Source organism: Desmodus rotundus, chromosome 9, assembly GCF_022682495.2.
Source record: "Desmodus rotundus isolate HL8 chromosome 9, HLdesRot8A.1, whole genome shotgun sequence".
NCBI classification, from domain to species: domain Eukaryota; kingdom Metazoa; phylum Chordata; class Mammalia; order Chiroptera; family Phyllostomidae; genus Desmodus; species Desmodus rotundus.
The window spans coordinates 90341468-90362418 of NC_071395.1; the positions used below are offsets into that span (position 1 = coordinate 90341468).

The following is a 20951-nucleotide window of genomic DNA, read 5'->3' on the forward strand; positions in this document are numbered from 1 at the left end:
TGGTGTCTGGATATAGTAATTTTCTGCAATATATATGGTTCACGTATTTTTTTTTAGTGTATGTTTAAAAACTGGCCCCATATAAGTAAGAGGAATAATGTTGCATTTCAAAAACTGTTTTTGAATAGTGGTATGAGAGAAAGGTATGGTACAAAGGGGTCGTAAATTGTCTTTTTTTTAAATTTAATAATTTCTTTCTTGCATTTTTTATTACCATTTACTCCCCTTATACCCTCCTACCCACCCCCGCAATCACTACAATGTTGTCCATGTCCATGCTGATCAAGAAAAACAAATCAGTGCTGAGAGATAAATCAACAAATGTTAGCTTCAGCATCAGGATCTTAGTATGGCACCATGAGACAGATTTTTCCAAGCCCAAACCTAATGGAAGTGAGCCTTTTAAAACATAATCTCAAAAATGACATCCTATCACTTTTTGCTGTATTCTTTTCATTAGAAGCAAGTCATTGGGTCCAACCCACACTCAAGGGAGTGAATTGAAATTCTGAGGAAAGCCACTTAAATGGAACAATAAATTTTCCTTGCTTTTTGTACATATTTTATATGTTTCATCTCATGGTCTGCAAGCATAAATCTCCATCCTTGCACTCCAGTAGAAAATTTCCGTAATATTCCTGGTATTGCACCGTTTTTATATTCTGAACTTCCCTGCCACCCTTCTTATAACTAACTGGCTGTAGGTCTTTCCCCTTGATATATCTGTAGGGATTATTTACATATTACAAATTATTAAACTGTACTGTTAAGCAATTTATAATCAACATTCACCACAATCTCATAAATTTCAATGTTATAATGAATAACTTCTAGATAAGAAAAAAACACAAAGACAAGGAGGATTTAAGTCACTTAGAGATAAGGGATGGCAGTGGGACATCAGATATGACTCAGATTCATACATCTCTAGTTTCTTAGGTTTCAAAACATAAGTCAAGAATACCTTTCTGTCCCTTGCTTCCATATAATTTTTCATGAACATTGGACTTCAGGAATGAACATATATACTGCTTAGGAGAAGGCAACACAAAAATAGAGTCTTCTCAAAAATAAATCTAAAAACTACAATAATTATAGCTAAGATTTATATAGTACTAACTATGGGCCACATAATTGTCATTATTTTATATATATTATCACATCTTCACAGCATTCCTATTGTATAGGTGATATTATAATGTCAATTTTACAGATAAGGAAATTAACCATTCTTATGGTCTGTAGTCTAAACCAGTGTATTTCACTCCCAAGCCAGTGCATTTTACTGCCTCAGAAACTAAATGTTATAATGGGTTTCAGAGTTAAAGGAAAAACTGTCCATTTCTAACACCTTGTGGATATCTAACTAAATTATAGATCTAAGCACCACATTCACAGACCAAGATTTTAGGATTTGTGAGGCAAAATACCTTGAGAAACATTAATCTAAAAGTTAGTGTGATGAGACTGTTAATCTTTTAAACAATGATAAAATACAAATCAGGAATATAACTAAAAATGTTCAAAGTGAAAAGTTTTATTCAAAAAGCATCTGTCCACTGACATAACTTTCTAACATAGTGGGTACGAAAGTAGGGGGAATATTCATATTCATATTCTAGTTTTTTGGTATATTTATTTTCATAACCAGTAATCAATTTCTGTCATACTTAAAAAAAACTAAAATTATTTCTGTTTCCCTCTCTGCTTCCAATCTCTATTTTCCAGACTGACTCTCGTACCCTGATAAGGGCAATACTGAGGTTCAATTACTCCTTTCATTCTACTTACAAATCTGTCCACCACGTAACATTTAGCATTTTTTTTTTTTAGGTCTAACAATTGTACCATTAACAGCCTTTGTTTCGTTTCAACCTTTACAAAAGTATTTCTTTTTTTATTTTACAAAAGTATTTCTTTTGACCGCCCCCCCACCATTTGGTGGGGAAAATGTGTGCCACAGACTACTTTGAGAACCTGTAGTAGAAAGAAGCACATATATGTAGGTAGAATAGTGTTTGTGCATAAATTTAAGGAGCTAAGAAGCCCCCTAAAGCTCACCACTTTAACTCAGGTTAAAAATCTTGACATACACTTATTATATTTACAACATAGTAGACATAAAGAATACAAACACAACATAACAGGAGATGTGAATTATAAGAGAAAGGCTCCTGGTACCCATATAGCACAATATAGAGGGTTTTATTTATTTAGATGTATAGAATTTATAGCAAAACAAATGAAGCATGCCTAACTATTTAGGATAAAAATAACATTTGATAATGTTTTCAGGAAGAAAATGAGAAAACAAATCATCCTTCTCTTTTAAAAGGAATAACCATGATTTCACAGGAGTTAGGAAAAGAGGGTTCAAGGAACTATTCCCTTTATAGAACACATTTTATTCATCTACAGTGTTTGTACTTGTGCTCTACATAGAATTTACAATGCTGATAAGAAATTCAATCGAAAAATCCTTTACAAATTCAAATATATAATAAATAAGAATATGTACCAAATAACTATCATAAACTCTCTTCCATTCTTGAGTTTCAAATACATTCTAATTTTGTGGTCACCTTAAATAACACTGTCCTTTGCAGGACAATGCTATTTTATTTAAAAGGATCTACTATAAAAAGATTAACCTCAAATTTTTCTGAAAACATTTGGTGCGAATAAAAGCTTCTGTATTTTCAGGACAAGAGTCTGGACTTTGGCCCTTAACTTTGCACATGTAATCAAAAGTGCTAAAAAACTGTGGACTTGACTTACTTCTGGCCAAGATGGAGGGGTAGGTAGATATACTTTGCCTCCTTGCACAATCAAAAGAAGGATGACAACAAATGTAAAAACAAAAAACAACCAGAACTGCCAGAATATCGAACTGTATGGAAGTCCGACAACCAAGGAGTTAAAGAAGAAACATTCATTCAGACTGGTAGGAGAGGTGGAGACGGGCTGGGGTGGAAAGGACCTGTGGCAAGGAGGCGGCTGGTGGGGTGGGCAAGGTGGTGGCTGGTGGACAGGACAGTCCCACATTTGCATGCAGATAACTGGCAGAACAACTGGGAGTGAGACACACAGTGCAACCAACGGTTTCAGTGTAGGGAAATAAAGCCTCGAAACCTCTGGCTGTAAAAACCTGTGGGGATTGTGGTGGTGGGAGAAACTCCCAGCCTCACAGGAGAGTTCACTGGAGAGACCCACAGGGTCCTAGAATGTACACAAACTCACCCACCTGGGAATCAGCACCAGAAGGGACCAATTTGCTTGTGGGTAGTAGGGGAAGTGACTGAAAGCCAGCTGAGAGCTGAGCAACTGGCATTGTTCCCTCTCTGACCCCTCCTCCATGTACAGTATCACAACCCAGTGACCTTGAGTTTCCCCACCCTGGAGAACACCTAAGGCCCTGCCCCTTACACCATAACCAGTGCTGGAGACAAAAAAATATGGCCCTGAGGAAAGAACAGATCAAAGCTCCAAAAATAGAACTAACTGATGAAGAAATAGCCAACCTATCAGATGCAGAGTTCAAAACACTAGTAATCAGGATGCTCACAGAAATGGCTGAGTATGGTTGCAAAATAGAGGAAAAAGTGAAGGCTATGAAAAGTGAAGGCTATGAAAAGTGAAATAAAGCAAAATATACAGGGAACCAACAGTAAAGGGAAGGAAACCGGGACCCAAATCAATGATTTGGAGAAGGAAGAAATAAACATTCAACCAGAACAGAATGAAGAAACGAGAATTCAAAAAAATGAGAACCTCTGGGACAACTTTAAACACTCCAACATTCAAACCATACGGGTGCCAGAAGGAGAAGAACAAGAGCAAAGTTGAAAACTTATTTGAAAACATAATGAGGGAGAACCTCCCAAATCTAGCAAAGGAAATAGACTTCTAGGAAGTCCAAGAAGCTCAGAGAGTCCCAAACAAGTTGGACCTGAGGAGGAACACACCAAGGCCCATCTCAGTTAAATTATCCAAGATTAAAGGTAAGGAGAGAATCTTAAAAGCAGCAAGAGAAAAGGAGACAGTTACCAACAAAGGAGTTCCCATAAGACTATCAGCTGATTTCTCAAAAGAAATCTTGCTGGCAAGAAGGGGCTGGAAAGAAGTATTCAAAGTCATGAAAGGCAAGGACCTACATCCAAGATTACTCTGTCCAGCAAAGCTATCATTTAGAATGGAAGGGCAGATAAAGTGCTTCCCAGATAAGGTAAAGTTAAAGGAGTTCATCATCACCAAACCTTTATCATATGAAATGTTAAAGGGACTTATCTAAGAAAAAGAAGAAGAGCAAAACTATGAACATTAAAATGACAACAAGCTCACAACTATCAACAACTGAAAGTAAAACAAAAACAAACTAAGCAAACAACTAGAACAGGAGCAGAATCATAGAAATGGACATCACATGGAGTGTTATCAGTGGGGGTGGTGGGGGAGGATGGGGGAAAAGGTATAGGGAGGGAATAAGAAACATAAATGGTAGGTGGAAAGTAGGCAGGGGGTAGTTAAGAATAGTATAGGAAATGGAGAAGCCAAAGAACTTATATGTACAACCCATGGACATGAACTAAGGAGGAGAATGCTGGTGGGGTGGGAGGGTGGAGGGGAATAAAGGGGAGAAAAAATGGGACAATTGTAGTAGCACAATCAATAAAATATATGAAAAAAAACCCAACAACCTGTTGACTTGGCCTGCCATCTCTATCAAGGTTCATTTCTACACTTGAAATTATGTATTACAATGTGTAACATAATTTTAAAATACTAATGTATAAAAAATATTGCCATCCTTTAGTGGCATCTGATTACTGAACATTTTCAATACAAATTTGTTGCAGAAATTTTAGCAAATGAAGAAAAGTGTAATGAGAATGATGAACCAGAAGAATGCTAACATCTTACTGTTTATTTTGCCTGAGCTAAGCATTTGGCATATACATTATTTTACTTAATCTTAATCCTATGAGATATACCCATCATTTTAGAAAAAAGACTTATTATTTATCACAATTTGCAGAATTTAAGAATATGAAAGGTACATGCAGTCACACAGCTATTAGGTAGACATAGTAAGAAATCAAACCGAGATTAAGTTCAGAACCTGAGCTCTCGTTCACTAATATATGCTGCCCAAGAAAGAAAATTAAAATCACAAGTAATCCCACCAACCAGATACAACCACTGCTAATATGAGTATTATTTCACTAATCCCGCTCTCTCCTCTGACTTCCCAACAACCCCACTTCTCTCCCTCTTTAGGCAATCAATGTGAGTTTGGTGAATTCTTCTAGATGTTTTCCCCTATGAATGTGTATTCATGTATTTATATAAATATTTAATTTTTTTAAATTATAGAAAGAACATGATGCTATATATAATGTTGCTGTGACATTAAATTGAAGCACAGAGATGTTATGTGACATATTTAAGATCACAAGACTAGTAAGAGGAAAATCAGAATTGAAACATGGTAAGACATTTAACAAAAATGACTATAAATCTTTACATCTTTTTTCCTGATTGTTTAGAAAACACTTTAAGATCTTATGCTAGCTAACACTGATGATCATTTATTATGAACCAAGCATTCTGTTAAGTACTATTTATTTACTTAATTCTCACCCAAGGATATGTTTTGATTTATTTTAGAGAGAAAGGAAGAGGGCTCGGGATAGGGGAGGAATGGAGGGAGGGGGAGAGAGAGAGAGAAACATCCACTGATCACCTCCCATACACACCCTAAATTGGGATCCAACTGTAACCTTTTGGTGTATGGGATGAGGCTCCAACCAAATGAGCCACCTGGCCAGGGCAGTACTTTATATTTATTAATGTAAGATTATTATCCCCACTTTTATAGGTGAGGAAACTGAGGTTTAGAAAGGTTAAGTGACTCGCCTAAAATCACACAGCTAATAAGGAATCCCACCATCAGAAAAATTAGAGTGTAGGATGAACCTCTTGTTTTATTTTGGGAATTGTTTTGTTGAAATCACTGATATCAATTGGGTATCCTAAAAATAGAACACAGTTCTGTCTCATAGTTGTAACCATACACAAATCACTTATAATCCCTAGATCTTTATTTCCCCACTGCAAGATGATTATCAAACATAATTCACTATTCCTCTAACCTGGTTACTCAGTTATATATAAATAACATCATCAGTCATCTCCATGGTTTCAGTTGCAGAACCAAAATATACTGTTTACGTGTATTTTTCTTACATTTTCTGCATACAACAAATCTGATTTGAGGAAAGGTAAAACTTAAATTAGGTATTTTGGTATCTAATGTCATATAGACTAAATTTCTCAATTTATTAGACAAATATTCTAGATCAACAGCTATATCCCAGTGCAGCTTTCCCTAGACTTTATAGGTCACATATCAATGGCTTGCTCTGGTTTGACACACAATTTCTTTTTACATGTAGGACAATACTGAACACTAGACATGGGTACACAGATATCAGGTACAAAAACAGACACCAAGAAAAAGATATGTTCATTTCTCAGACACAAAAGCTTTATTCTTCTAACCTCAAATACAGGCACCAAAAGTTTTAAGTTGAGATAATACAGAAACAACATCCCCAATTACTACTCAGAAGTCAGCATCAAAATGAACCCTACAGACTTCCAGTACCGTTCAATGGACAAACAGTGGACAATGCAGTAAGCAGCCTGCAGCAGTCAGAAAAGCAAATTCTGAACCCACCCAAGGTGTACTGAATCAGGAATTCTGGGAATGGGCCCATCAATGTGCATTTGAACAAGGTCTCCAGGTAATTCTGAAGCATTCTAAAATTGGAGAACCACTGCTCTAACCTTTGTGAAATATACTGTTTTCCTAAATTTGCGTGTGATAATGAATAAAGCAGGTGGACAAGAAGATATCAGAATACTAGCTTTAACTGCATTATTATGTCTGAATATACAATAAAATGTGGTATTTGAATTTCTCTATGTAAGAGAAATTCAAAATGAATGAATTGTTCCTTGTTTGCTTTATGAGTATAGACTGAGTTCATTTGTTTATTGTAATTTTTGGTATCACATAGAAAATAATAGCTTCAACCTTCAGGTTAGCATTCTTATCTTAGTAGAAACTTATTTTCAGAGTGGTTAATAAGAACAAATCGCTAAGAAGTTTCTGTGCTTTAAACCTGTTTCAGATTCAGATAAGAGCCTGCAAAGTATGGCAATTCACATTTTGGCAACATGTTTTAGTTTCTTCCTGGCTTTCTGAAATCTGTACTGAAGTTTAGTTTGGTTTAATTCCAATTTAGCAAAGAATTCATGCTTTTGAAAAATATATGTGAATAACATGAATAAGATTCTTCCTAGTGATTCAGCAATGGCATTCCAACAAACATTAGCTACCTTACTTCTTGACTATAACAAGAGCTAGATTAGATTAGGGATGTCACATGGGCAATCAGGAAGTAAAAGCCTCTGACTTCTTTTCCAAAACTCAATGGAGGAATAGGGAATTAGTCCATTTATTTTACTTCGTTACACTAAAATTTGTGTGAACAAATGCAAAGCACAATATTCCACAGACAAAGAAGTATGACAATACCTCAAAACATGAAAGAGTCTTCCAACAATGTGCTATAGTGCCATTTGTTCCTTTTAGGAAATAAAAAGTTGGTTCCTAATATGTAACTACTATGATTGACTTAAAAATCAATATTCATCTATAACAGTGGATGAAGCCCAGGATTCTGCACCCTGAAAGTGAAATCCCAAAGCCTTTCAATATTCAAAACTGATTAATAAAATCAAATGTTTCTGATTAGGTTTGGCTCAAGTTTTTGCCTATTGTCTTTTTTATTTTTTTAAACCTGTCTTTTCTGGGTTCAGAGGTATACTATCCTGAATATTTTAGATGAGAACTACAGATATCTTCCCTAGGAAGTAGAAATCATTTTATTCTGCTTACCCTTAATGCTGTAAATATGTAGTGGTTGCATTCACTGTGGTTTTAACTTCAATTTTAATGAGCGGGAATAAACAAAAGACCTAAAACCAAGTCTTCTAAGGTCCTTTACTAAAGCTCTGATCTCTATACTCAACCAGAGCCATGAACATAGCTCTATAGACTCACTGTAGACTGTAAAGGATGTTGCCAGGCAACCCATCTAAGTTTGGAAGAATCTAAGCATTGATAATGACTCTGTCTCAGTTTGGCTCCCACACAAGAAGGGTTTTAGTGAACTCCCACATGTGCTTACAGGCTATTCATGCGAAGAGATATTTCTAAAAGTGATTGTCTAGGAATCCTAATCAGGAACCTATGTTTCTTTTCTAATTCAAGCTTAATGTTTCCAACATCACAATTACTTTCTATGACTGTCCAGAAATCCGACTGGAATTAGGCAAAATCACATGTAGAGGGCTAGTGTTGAGTGATCATTTTTATTTAGATTTTTAACATTCTTGTTTGCACATGGCCAAAGCAAAATTTCTTCAAGTATTCCAAATCATGAAAATCACCCTGAAAACCATTTATCTACCACAATCATTTTAATTCTTTTGAAAATTACCTTTAAAGTTTTAAAATGCTTATTCTCACTAATATCAATAATTGAAAGGATGTTCAGTAAAAACTATGTTCTAATAAGGAAAATATGCAATCGGTTGCAAAAGGGGTAGAGGGTATGTTTTTATAAATAGTATACATGCAAAACACTGCTCTGTTGGATGGGCCTGATCCAAACCTCCCTCTCTCAAAGCAGACACTTTGCATGCGTGCTTACCAGGGCAGTATGCATCCACATCCAGTTTCTGAGCTGAAGTGAGGGTTGGTGAGCCAAGCTCGGATTCTGGAATTCGTGGGCTCTCAACAAACTTTGCCTTCCTCAGAGGGGCTAAGGACAAAAAAAAAAAAAAAAAAAAAGACAGAGAGAGGGAGAGGAAAAAAGGGGGAGGGGGAATAGAAAGGAAGAAAGAAAGAAAGAAAAAGGAAAAAGAAACAGAGGGAAAGAGAAGGGAAAGAGAAACATAGAGGGGTCATGAGTAAGGGGAACAGCAGGCAACAGATGGAAGCACTTAAATGAACGACACACTCTGTCAGACTCAGATCAGGTTACCCTATTTTCTGAGCCAGAAAAAAATTGCGTTCTTCATAGAGGAGATGGGTCTTGTTAAAAAGTCGCTGCAAAATGGAAAAGCTAAAATCTAATATTCAAAACTATGAGCAGAAGTTGTAACTGTCTATAATCTTTACCTGTTTTCTCTCTTTATAAAGCGAAGAGCTTTCTTATTTTGTCTTTCTTTGTCATTAAATACAGGTATTAACTAACGAAAATATAGGACTAAGTTTTAGGATTTTGTTTACAATAATTGTAATCAAAGGTTTTCTTTATCCAGAAATAACTATCATAATACTCAGTTGTGATAAATACCCTAATTAGGATTAATCTACCTCACTTAACGAGGAAATCAATCACCTGACTGTTCACAGTTATTGACATTAACAAGTCAAAACTGCTAGTGGACTAAGAAATTAACCAGGCAATTTCAGTTTGACACTGGATGCTGAACAGATATAATTTAGTTACAAATATAATCATGTGGTCTATGGAACAGTAATATTCCACACCATGGAATCCATTCATTCTTGTAAGGAATGAAATATAAAATATAACTCATGAATTGAAAGCTTCACTTATTGAAAGCTTAAATTTTATCTACTAATTTTTAGGGGTGAATGTTAAGACACTATTGATACACATATAAATAATCAGTTAATATATTAAAAGTTAAAAATATGAATAAGATTGCTTTGGTACTTCAAACTGAGTTCTAGTAAATAAATTATAATAGGGTGAAAATGTTTAACATACTATCAAAATGTCAGTTGAATCTGAAACTGATTCGTATTTATTACATATCAGTGCCATAACTATGTCCAAAACGTAGAGTGCTCAAGATCACATTACTTTTTTCAAAGTTTCTGCATGTTCTCCAAAATTCTCATCCACTACTGATCCACAAGGGATTCTAACTTATTCCTAAAAGGCCCTGTAAAAAGTAATATAAAACTTTGCCATTATAATGGCTAGAATTCTTCTCTATTTTATTTGGAGGATAAAAATAATAAAGTATTAAAAAATACTTTTGAAATGTGCCAGTACTCAAAACCTACAGACAATTAATTCACACTTTAAATCCTCCTAGGGTGTGCATGAGTATTTTAAGCTTCTGTTAAAAAAAAAAAAAAAAAAAACCCAAAACAAAATAAAGCCGGTTGCTATCTCCATGGCAACAAAGGCTAAGGTTGCTAACAGTATGTTTTTCTGCCAAAAGTAAGCTTTGAAACAGAATTCTCACCTCTGCTAAGAATGTAATACTTGAGCCTATTTAAAAAAAAATCATGTCACAAATGAAGATCTCCAATCATTTATATGCATATCTGCTGGCTACTAATAGCCAATATAGATCTCTTTCATCATAACTTGCCAATTAAAAAATAATGAAAATTTATTTATCTAATATTATTTAGTACAGGAGAAATTATAATTTAATTCTGAAAGCTCTGAGGTCTGCAGAATTTTATTAATACATTATCATGGCAACAAAATAACAATTTTACCTGCTGAGTTCTGACAAAGACAGCATTGGTCCTTGTTCAAGGGACTCTCTATATATCTAAAAATCTTAACAATTTTCACAATGAATTTGGGGCTAGTAGACAGAAATTAGCAACTTAGGGTAGGTATGTAAGGAAGAAACTGATGGATGAAAGGAGAAATTGAGGGAGGTCTGAGTAAGGTGCAAGAATTAGGAGATCGATTCAAGGGGAAAAATCAGGATCATAAAGATCTGTGAACTTGATGTCTTGTAGATGTCTCTATCCTTCCTTCTTAGAGAATTCCAACTGAGGTATTTTTAGCCCATAGCAGACATTTAATTATTTTTTCCACCTTTATCTCTCCTTTATCCATGCAAGCTACACATGTCCAAGAATGAATTTGAATTACTTTATAAGGTAGCTTATAACATTGCTCTGATCCAAGTTACGGAAAACTGGTATTACCTGTAAGTCAATCAGACACAGGCAGTGTAATCACAGGCATGACAGACTGTCCAGTAGTCTTAAATGCTGCTTGGTAGAGAACATAAAAGGTCATCTTGGAAGATGACACAATATTTTGCGTGGAAGCCTAGAATTTTAATACACTTCATTGTAAAAAATTGGTATATGAGATGATTCAGGTGGGTAAGAGAATTCTAGGTCAAAACTGCTTACCAAATAAAACAAAGAAAAAAGAAAAGAAAAACGAAGTGGCTGAAATGAAATGGGCAGGAGGACTCTAAAACCAAACCAGGGATTTTACTGTGGTGTAGGAGATGATAGGAAACAACTGCTCTGAGAAGTAGTCTGAACCAATATTGGGAACATGATTCTTGTGCTGTAAAAGACTTGAGTCTGGGAATGTGGCAGAGGTTGAGAGGGAAGATAAACATTAGTTCAGAGTACCAGCTTAGTCATGTCAAAGATTTAGGTCTCAGCTCTAGTGTTTATTAGCAGTAAGAAAACGAGCTGTTAACTAAGCCTCACTCAGCCTTAGTTTTCTCATTGGATTTTAATGAGGTTTTGTAAGTTGAAGCATGTAAATACTTAGCATGATGCCTGGATATGGTGGTACACCTCATCTATGAATTTATTAAGGCATGGAGCAGGGTGGGCTGTGCCTATGTAAAACAAAGTAAGCAACTGTTTTCAAGACATAGTATGGAGAGGCAGTGGAGAGGAAGTATAACATAGCATAATAGTGAGGGGTTACTTAGCTTAGGAATTAAGGGTCTAGGTTCTGAAACCAGCAAGTCTAACTTAGATTCCCATCTCTTCTACTTTTCCCTAGCTGTGAGAATCTTCTGTGCCTAAGTTTCCTTATCAGTTATTTCAGGGTTAGTAACAGTACCTACACCATGAAGGATGACAAGAACAGTGATATTACCAATTATTTTAAAAATTATTTTAAATTATTTTTATAAAAATAATAAAAAGTTTTTAAAATTATTCATAAGTTTTCTATGACGAACACATTAAACCCTATTTTGCAGAGGGGAAAATGGAATCACAAGATCTCATGCCCAAGATCACAGTATTTAGGTGGTAGATTATTATAGACTCATATCCAGGTCCTTTGATTTAGAATGATATATTGTTTCATTTCTAATACAATTCTTCAAGTACAGACTCGTTATAGGAAGAGATGATTTTAAGTGATCTATAAAAATGGCAGTAAGTGGCACTGAATTACATAGTATGGCAGAATTTACTAGTACCTATCAATATCCTGGCCTCCATTCCTTTCTAAGCAGAGGGGTGACTATAATTGCCTGTAAGGTTTAGGAAGAACTATGTGACTAGTTTTGGCCTATGAAACAAGAGCAGAGGTGACATCGCCCCTGCATGATTCTATGGTCTGTCTCTTTCTCTGGCACGAAAATCAGAGGTCTCATGTTGAAGCGGTGGAGATACAAAATTGAAGCAACTTGCATTGCTGTTATAAAGGACATAAAGTACGGCTGGCTTGGAGAGTTGCCCAAGTTTGCTGGGTAAAGTACAAATAGACCTTTGTTGTGTTAGGCCACTGAGATTTTTCAGGTTGTTATGATAGCATAGACTATCCTATTTTGACTAATGAAATAGCTGCAATGTTATTTCCTTTTCAGTCATCTTTCATTCTTCACAATATGTCACAAGAAAATTTTAATGTGGTGCTAATAGTTAATCCTCCTTTTTCACAAAGAGAAAGAAGAGTTTAGCTTCACAGCCATTAAAGACAAAGGATTTCACTAGAACTAATGTTCTAATTCATCTTATACCATGTGATGATTTTCCAGTTTGACAGATTTATACAGTGCATAAAATTTCTTTTAAAGTAAATTTATTAAAATAAAAACAAAATTTAAAGAAAATATTAGGTAAAAAATATGGTTATAAGAAAGTATGGCAAAAATCATGAAGATGCTATGCCAAAGAATGAAATTTAAGAAACAGTGCTATGCACCAAGCTATATCTCACTAGGGTAACTTCTGATTTAATTCTGTGTCCTGTCCATTCTGTGTAGAGTTTTGAACAAATGTTTTAGGCAACTGCATTTAAATTGATATCCAGTATGAGGAGATAGAGCTGATAAAATATTTTGAGATAGTAAGAACAATCTATTAGAGCCATAATTGGGATATGGGCTAGGCATTTCAGAGAATTAAGAAATAGGTGAAATGGAGAGTACAAAATGAGTTTAAAGAAAACATATAAACAGACATGGTTATTGGAACAATCTAGTTTTTTGATTAGATAATCAGAGCAGTTTCTTAAATTTTTTGTCATCTTTTCAGGAGAGCCAATCCAGTTCTACATACTTATAATAGTCACTGACAGCACAGTGAAAAGTCAAAGTGGGGAAAGAGAAAGCACAGAGTGATTCAGTTGTACATGCAGTACAGAATCTCTGAAGAACCTACATCCAGGGCTATATTGTGGCATCCTCAGACTAGTATGTGAATACAGAAAAGTTTTAGTTACTTTGTTAAAGTGAGAGTAATCATGAGGTCGTTCTTAGATACAAATGGGAGATTAGTAGGTTCTAAAGCTCATAGTTTCTAAATTTGTGCTACCACCCCTCAAAATAACTGAAGGGTCTCATGAAGCTCACTCACCAAACTTGGCAGAGAAAGAAAAGCTTTGGAAAAATTTGCCTCTGTATATGAAGAAAGAGAAAAGGAAAGATAGATAAGATGGAGAAGAAGATAAAGTGTTTCATTTCAGGGAGACAGAAGAAAAGATGCAGGCTGAAAGGGAGACAGGGACAGGGTGTGGGAATACCTAGATTATAGCAGCTGTTCTAACAGTGCAGGCAGAACAAGAGCTAGCACCGGAGCCAAAAGGAAGAGAGCAGCGTTTTCATCTGAATGAACTGATGTACAGACAAACTTGCTGCGAAAGACCAAAGTCTCTCAGGCTCACGTTAGACTTAAGTATTTGTAAACAGTATGGTCCTCTTCCATAAACATCACTACTGTTACAGTACAATCATGTTTCCTCCTTGTATTAGGGTAAGCCAAGAGCTAAAACAAACAACCCTAAAACCTCAGTGGCTTAATATAAGAGAGTTCTCACTCAATATGAGCGTTCAGTAGGAAGCTCCTTATCTTAGAGCCTCAGAGTTCTCTGGTGGTTTCTCTGAATCAAGCCAGAGGCTAGGGGTGAAAAGAGGTATTGCATTTAAGAAATTTTTATAGCCTAGCCTGGAATTGGGATACATTATTTTTACTCGTATTATTCAAAATTCAGTAATGCGACACACTGATCTGCAAGGAATACTGGGATATATAATTTATCTGTATGCCCAGGAGGAAAGGAGAATAGGCTTTGGTGAACACATAGTATTCTTTGCCATATTCCATAAAATGTGTAGCTTGGAAATTCATTAAGAGTAAGATGCAGAACTAATGAACAAAGCAGCAAATTCTATATAAATTTATCCTTCTTTCTTTCAAATGAACTGAAAACACATCATCAAATTAGGATCACCTGAAATCTACTTTTCCATTCAAATATAATGATACCTTTTATTATGCTTTATAGATTAATTGTATATGTTAAAAAAAACAAATATAATGCTTTAGATAATACCTAGAATATTATCTGTCATATGGTAGCTGGTTAATAATTATTTGCTAAATGAACAATATACAGTAGAAAAATCAAAGCAAAGGCAGGCATTACAAATAGTGTTTTAATAAAACAAATGTTTTAAAAAGCACTCACAGTGCTTGTTCGGCAGCACATGTACTAAAATTGGAACGATACAGAGAAGATTAGCATGGCCCCTGCACAAGGATGGCATGCAAATTTGTAAAAAGCACTCTTGTATAACATAAATGCTAATCACACTATAAGTACCCTCACTGACTTAGACTTTCATAAAAGAAATATTATAAAAATCACCATTATATTCAGACTATAATCATTTAATTCCTAGCTTTAATGACTGGATTATTTTCCATAAAAAATGTCCAAGAAAATATGCTAATAAGGACATAGTTTAGTTAAAAACAAAACACTAGAAGACATTTTAGTTGTATCCAAGTACCTCTACATTCTGCAATATGTGAAGGATGCATTAACAAAAGATGTCAACATCCTTATTATTACTGACTTTCACCAAGAAGGATAAGCAGCTGTTTTCTGATCCTCAAAGGCATTTAGTCACTAGGAGATCAGTCTGACCCTTTTGAGCCTTTTTAAAGCTTTGTTTGGGCAGGTGTGGGGTAACTTTTTACTCCAAGGCTAGTTTAGCCCTGCTCCTGAAGTGTGTCCTTTCTTGGATCTCTACTGAATACTCCTGATGCTTTTAATAAGATCTCTACACTCTGTCTGGTCAGAATGAAAAACACCTCCAATTCCTATGGGAACTCTAGGAATTGTTCGGTTTAGAGCTCCCTGGTATTTATTTTTTCTCTAGCCTCATGGAGTCTCACCCCAACTATGTGCAACTCAGTATTAAGACTCAAAATGACCCCTATGCAGTATTTTGTAGTTCTTTTCCATTTAGCTCTCAATTCTTCAATACTCTGTAAATTCCAGTTGCCTTGGTTTCCCCAATTTCTGATCTCTGTTTCCTCAGTTCAACAAGACTCATTCTCTGAGTTCCCAATCATTAGGAAAATACGTTTAGGCAAAAAGCCAGAGTTCACCTAGTTTCCTCCCCCATCCTTTCTCTAAGGCAGGGGTGTCAAACTCATTTTCACCGGGGGCCACATTAGCTTCACGGTTGCCTTCAAAGGGTCAAATGTAATTTTAGGACTGTATACATGTAGCTACCCCTTAACAGTTAAGTGAGAGCTCTGTGCTGCCACTGGGTAGAAACAAGGTGCCAGGCTGGAGAAAACAAGGTGGAGGGCCGGATTTGGCCCGCAGGCCTCGTGGTTACCATGCTGTCAATTGTCCTGTCTCTGAAAATAGTTGTTTCTAGTGAAAGGGCAAGTCCAGTACAGGCCACACCATCATAGTGGGAAGAAGAACTTTCTCATGGTGTTTTGTTTTTGTTTTTTATCCGCACGTAAGGACATGCTTAGAGAGGGAAAGAGAAGGAGAGACAGAGGGAGAGAAACATCATTTGAGAAAGAAACATTGATCAGTTTTCCTGACTAGGGACTAAACTCACACCCTAGGCACATGCCCTGACTGGGAATTGAACTGTGACCTTTCGATTTAGGGCACGACACTCCAACCAACTGGGCCATACCAGCCAGGGCTCTCAAGGTATTTTAACTGGTCTTTTCCAGATGTTTATTATTCACAACATGGCTCACAAAAGGCAGAACCATTGTCTCACATATTGCTGTAGCCTTAGTGATGCTTATAATAGTGTGGGCCACAGAGCAAGTACTATTATTTGTTAAGTGAATTAACTATTTCTGTTTATCTATATATTTTCGAAGTATAAATAGCCTGTTTATGTCTTTCATACATTTGGTGATTAAGGCCTAACAAAAGTGGTGATTCAAAGACATATCCAAGGTAACTCGAGAGTTAGTCTGTTTTCTATTTTCATGCGATTATGTTGTACTATACAAAAGGATATAGTAGACACATTGATATAAACATAGACCATATAAGCAAAAATATGGAGACCAGCATAGTGCTCCAAAGAGTTATTCCAAAAAATGACTGCAATAACCTTTAAAACATTCCTACAAGACATTACTTCAGTGGTATTTTGAATAAATTAAAGACTTTCATTTCAAGAAAGAAAATTGAGATTTAAATCTTTGTTTACCTATACATGTTATAACAAAGAAAAAGGCCCATTATTGTAGCATACGACCTATTGTTATACAAATCATCTCTATAGCGGTGAATGGCAAAAGTCAGGGTATACGAGATAAAATAAGGCAGTACAGATTTCAATGACCTATTTTAATATCTCTGCAGATACAAATCAATAATCTGAGTTCAGAAAAACCTTTTAAATATGCTAATAATACTCAAATGCCAATTAGTTTAATGTCATGAGGTTTCATTTCCATATATCTGAAGAAGCACTAGGTTTTTGATAATATAAAAAGGAGGTCCAAATTTCAAAATTTTGGATATGTTGGCTTAATGTGAGATTTTTGGTTTACTGATATAAGCAATTCTATATATTTGTTAGGCCAACTTCTGAGTTTTAAAGTAGCTATATAACTACATTTAAATATTACATAAACACATTTAATCATAGAAACTGGAAAATACAAGAAAGAAATATAATGCAATTAAAAGTTATCAGAATCCTACCTCTGTTCAAGTTTCAGAGCATATAGCTTTTCCTATTATTTTATATAAAGTATTAATGCCAACAAAAGCAGCTAAATGACTGATGACTTCTGTTTAATATATGGCTTTTGAAAGGAACTTAGACCCTAAAAGGGGCAAGTGAATTTACTGAGCAACATTTTACATGAAGTGAACAGTATGATACCTGAGAAGAGTTGTATCTCTAATAGGAAACTGAAATTAGGTACAGTTTTTCCTTGTTAAATGACTCTTACCTCCTCAAAATATAAAATATCTGAAACAAATTTTATATATGTAACTTATTAATAGGTAAATTTATATATGTAATTTATGCAATATGGAGCAGATGTGTTATGACTATAGAATGAGGCTAGAGGTATTTGTAAATGTTCTAAAAATTAGTTAACATTACAGAGCGTAGGAGTTCCTTCTTTCTTTCTGCTGTGTAGTAAGCCAGGCAGTAACTGAAGTAAGCCAGGCGGTGAAAGACAATACCTTTAAGTGGAACCTAATCAACAAAACAAACAAGCGAGCAAAATATAACTGGAGACACTGAAATTAAGAACAAAGTGACAGTAACCAGAGGGGAGGTGGGGAGGTGGGTAATGGGGAAGGGTTTTCAGGAACAACTATAAAGGACACATGGACAAAACCAAGGTGGGGTGGTGGGATCAGAGGACAGAGGACGGAGGAAGGGATGGCTGGGGTGGGGGGAGTGGTGGGGGAAAAATGTACACAACTGTACTTGAACAACAATAAAAAAAAAAAAGAAATGAACATTGTGATTAAAAGAAAGCTTTAAAGTGAGACTTGTCTTATATGGCCTACATGAGTTCAAAAAATTTTTTCCAAGCTTGGATTCCACCTCTTTAAAATGTGAGCCATATCTCCCTCTTAGAGTTGTTCTGAGGATTAAATTTGAAGAGCATAGTATAGATAAGGCTAGAAAAAAAGATATTAATATTTATTATGCTTTGGAAATAGGCAGCTGAAGCACAATGTGCTACTGAAGGCCACAGACTGAGCTCCCCCTGGAACACAAACTAAAATATGTATCTTGGATTTATGGATCAACCATAATGCACACAGTATGATGCTCTGTACATCTCTAAACTAAGTGGCCTATGTAATCATAACAATACAAGGCTACTTATCTCCCTAGGTCATTGTAATTATTGAAATGAACTCATCTTTGTGAAGGAATTAGCACAGTGCCTTACACATAAAATGTGCTCAATATTATATGTTGTTATTAGTAGATAATGATAACAATAATGATGATGTGATAAGTTAATGGAGGAACACTGACATGTACAAAGTAAATTTTAAGATGTTAATCAAAATATTTGGCATGTACAGGGGATGATTTATGACATTAAAGTGTAGTAAGTAATCCACTCACACATCTTGCCTCAGTTCTGTCTCCCTATCCCTTGAACCCGAAAGGACAGCTGTTATTTTATAGATGACGTTATTTTCTTTAGTGAAATAAATATTATAACAAGAGTACTAGTACAGGTTCTCTTGTATGTATGATGGGGAAAGGTACAGTAAGTTGGAAAAGTGGTATTATATATAAGAAAGCGAATAGCTCATTTCTTTTTGAACATTTTACAAACTATGATTAAAAAGTATCTTACGTTATATGACACTGGAGTCGGGGTGCTGGTATTATAAATTTGAATGTAAATTTTACCCCCCTATATTATTATGTCTAAATCATCAAACCCTACCAGATAATCTCTTTCAAGGCAGGGACTTTAGAATAATCATCTTAGAACTGTTTTGAGAATGATAAATAATCATATTGCTGGTTTTCCATTTTGCATCATCTATCAATAATGGCTGAAAATATGCTAAGTACCATAATATAAAATTCCTTGGGAAAAAATAGTTTTACATGTAGTTAAGAACTAAGAGAGAAATAACTTTGGATACTAGCATGTAAATAATAGTCAGCCATCATTTACTGACAACTTCAAATTGATTTCTTCAAGGCAGACCCAAAGGTCTAGGGTTAACAAAGAAAGCAAAAAGTTAACGACCAGGGAAGAAAATGAAAATCTTTTTTCTTTCTTTTTTAAAATGTCAGGAAAGTAAAATGAAGAAGATCCTGGGCAGTCAATGTGGGAGGCAGAAAACTGCTGCAATCTGCATAAACATAAACACCGTGCCAGACTGTAATGAAATCCTACAAGGGTAGATTAACAACAAGTAAGTCTTTGTCCCATGGACAAAAATGACTATTGAGACATTTTCAAAGATTAACTGTGAAGGACCATTAACTTTCTGGCTTGTTTTTGGAATGTGCAGTTGCTACTAATCTTATAATAAGAAACTCACAGCAGAGAATACTTCACCACCCACTAAACATGGGTAAAGAATCACAACATTCTCGAACCTTAGAATATCTGTAAGAAACTCCAAGTCTTTGTAACAGGACAAATTGCTTTTCATATCTCTGAAACTCTGGAATTATCTGACTGGGAAGAAGATAAGAAGATGATTCAGTCCTCAGAAGAACACAATATGGAAAGATAAGCTGCCTACTCTAATGGAACGTAAACCATGAAAAGAGAGGGTTAACTAGAGGAATAGAACTATTGTTCAACAAGGTAAGGCTTTGATTTAGATGTAAAAGCAGGAATTCTTGCTTTCCTTAAAAACACAGAGGAATGAAGTAATATTTGCTGTACTCTTCTTAGTTGGATGTCAGTAAGAGGGTGGGCTATACATACGCAAAAAGTAAACTGATTTAGTTCAGAGGTCTTTATTTTCATAAGACTTCTCCCACTCCTGGTTTTTAAACTAATAAAACACATTGCTCTACTCACCATATTACTTTCTTTAAATATGAAAAAAAAATCTCGGTAGTAGTATGGAAGTAGAAGCAGTGTGCACAATACAGTCAAGAAGAATGGAACCAAAAAGTAAATCTAAAACTTCAAAGTTCATACATTTTTATTATAATTTCCATCATTTTAAGAATGTACTTCACTGGATGAATGGTAAACAGAAAACAGTAAGTATGGAACAATAAATGGTAGGGAAAAGAAGACTAAAATCAGAGTTTCAATAAAATTTAGCACTAAATCTAAATGTTGGTTTCCCAATATATAAATATTCCTATGGCTAGAAACAAATAACTTTTGAGAAAGTGTCAGTATTTATGAAAGATGAAAATCTCAAAATCCTATCAGGGAGATTCTGCTTCTGTGAAGCCAAGTAAGTTTCTCTGCCAGATGGACCCTTTCACAGATAACAACTATAAACTCTAGACAAAATATATTAGGTCTGTCCAGAAGATATCCAGCCATCTCATATGAAAAATAGAGACATTTATTGAAGAAGATACAAGAAAAATCATACACAGGACAATGACACCTTAGTGCCATTCAAAGTAGACACCTTGGGGCCTCACATAGTTCTACCAATCACCATTGGCTGCCCTGTTGTATCTTCCTGAATCTCACTGATGGTCTGAAACCTCCTCCTTTTTCAAGGTGATTTTAGTTTTGGGAAAAGCCGGAAGACACAGGGTGCCAAATCTGGGCTGTAGGGGGGTTGAGTCACTGGCTAATGTGATATTTCACAAAAAACTACACAAGATGTGATGCATGAGTG

General features: G+C 35.3%; 1 protein-coding gene and 1 non-coding gene across 9 annotated transcripts in view; one reads left to right on the forward strand and one right to left on the reverse strand.

Annotated features, from left to right (window-relative positions):
- Positions 1–20951, reverse strand: part of TANC2 (tetratricopeptide repeat, ankyrin repeat and coiled-coil containing 2) — a 308461-nt gene that overhangs the window by 141323 nt on the left and 146187 nt on the right. For 4 of the 8 annotated variants that reach the window (XM_053930697.2, XM_053930694.2, XM_053930695.2 and 1 more), the window contains one exon: positions 8784–8894. The exons of the other annotated variants lie outside the window; for them this stretch is intronic. In XM_053930697.2, the coding sequence (XP_053786672.1) occupies positions 8784–8894 (111 nt within the window). The remainder of the gene's footprint in view (positions 1–8783; positions 8895–20951) is intronic. 8 annotated transcript variants of the gene reach the window in all.
- Positions 14815–14920, forward strand: LOC112316604 (U6 spliceosomal RNA). Its single transcript, XR_002976008.1, has one exon. It is a non-coding gene; the product is annotated as a U6 spliceosomal RNA (small nuclear RNA).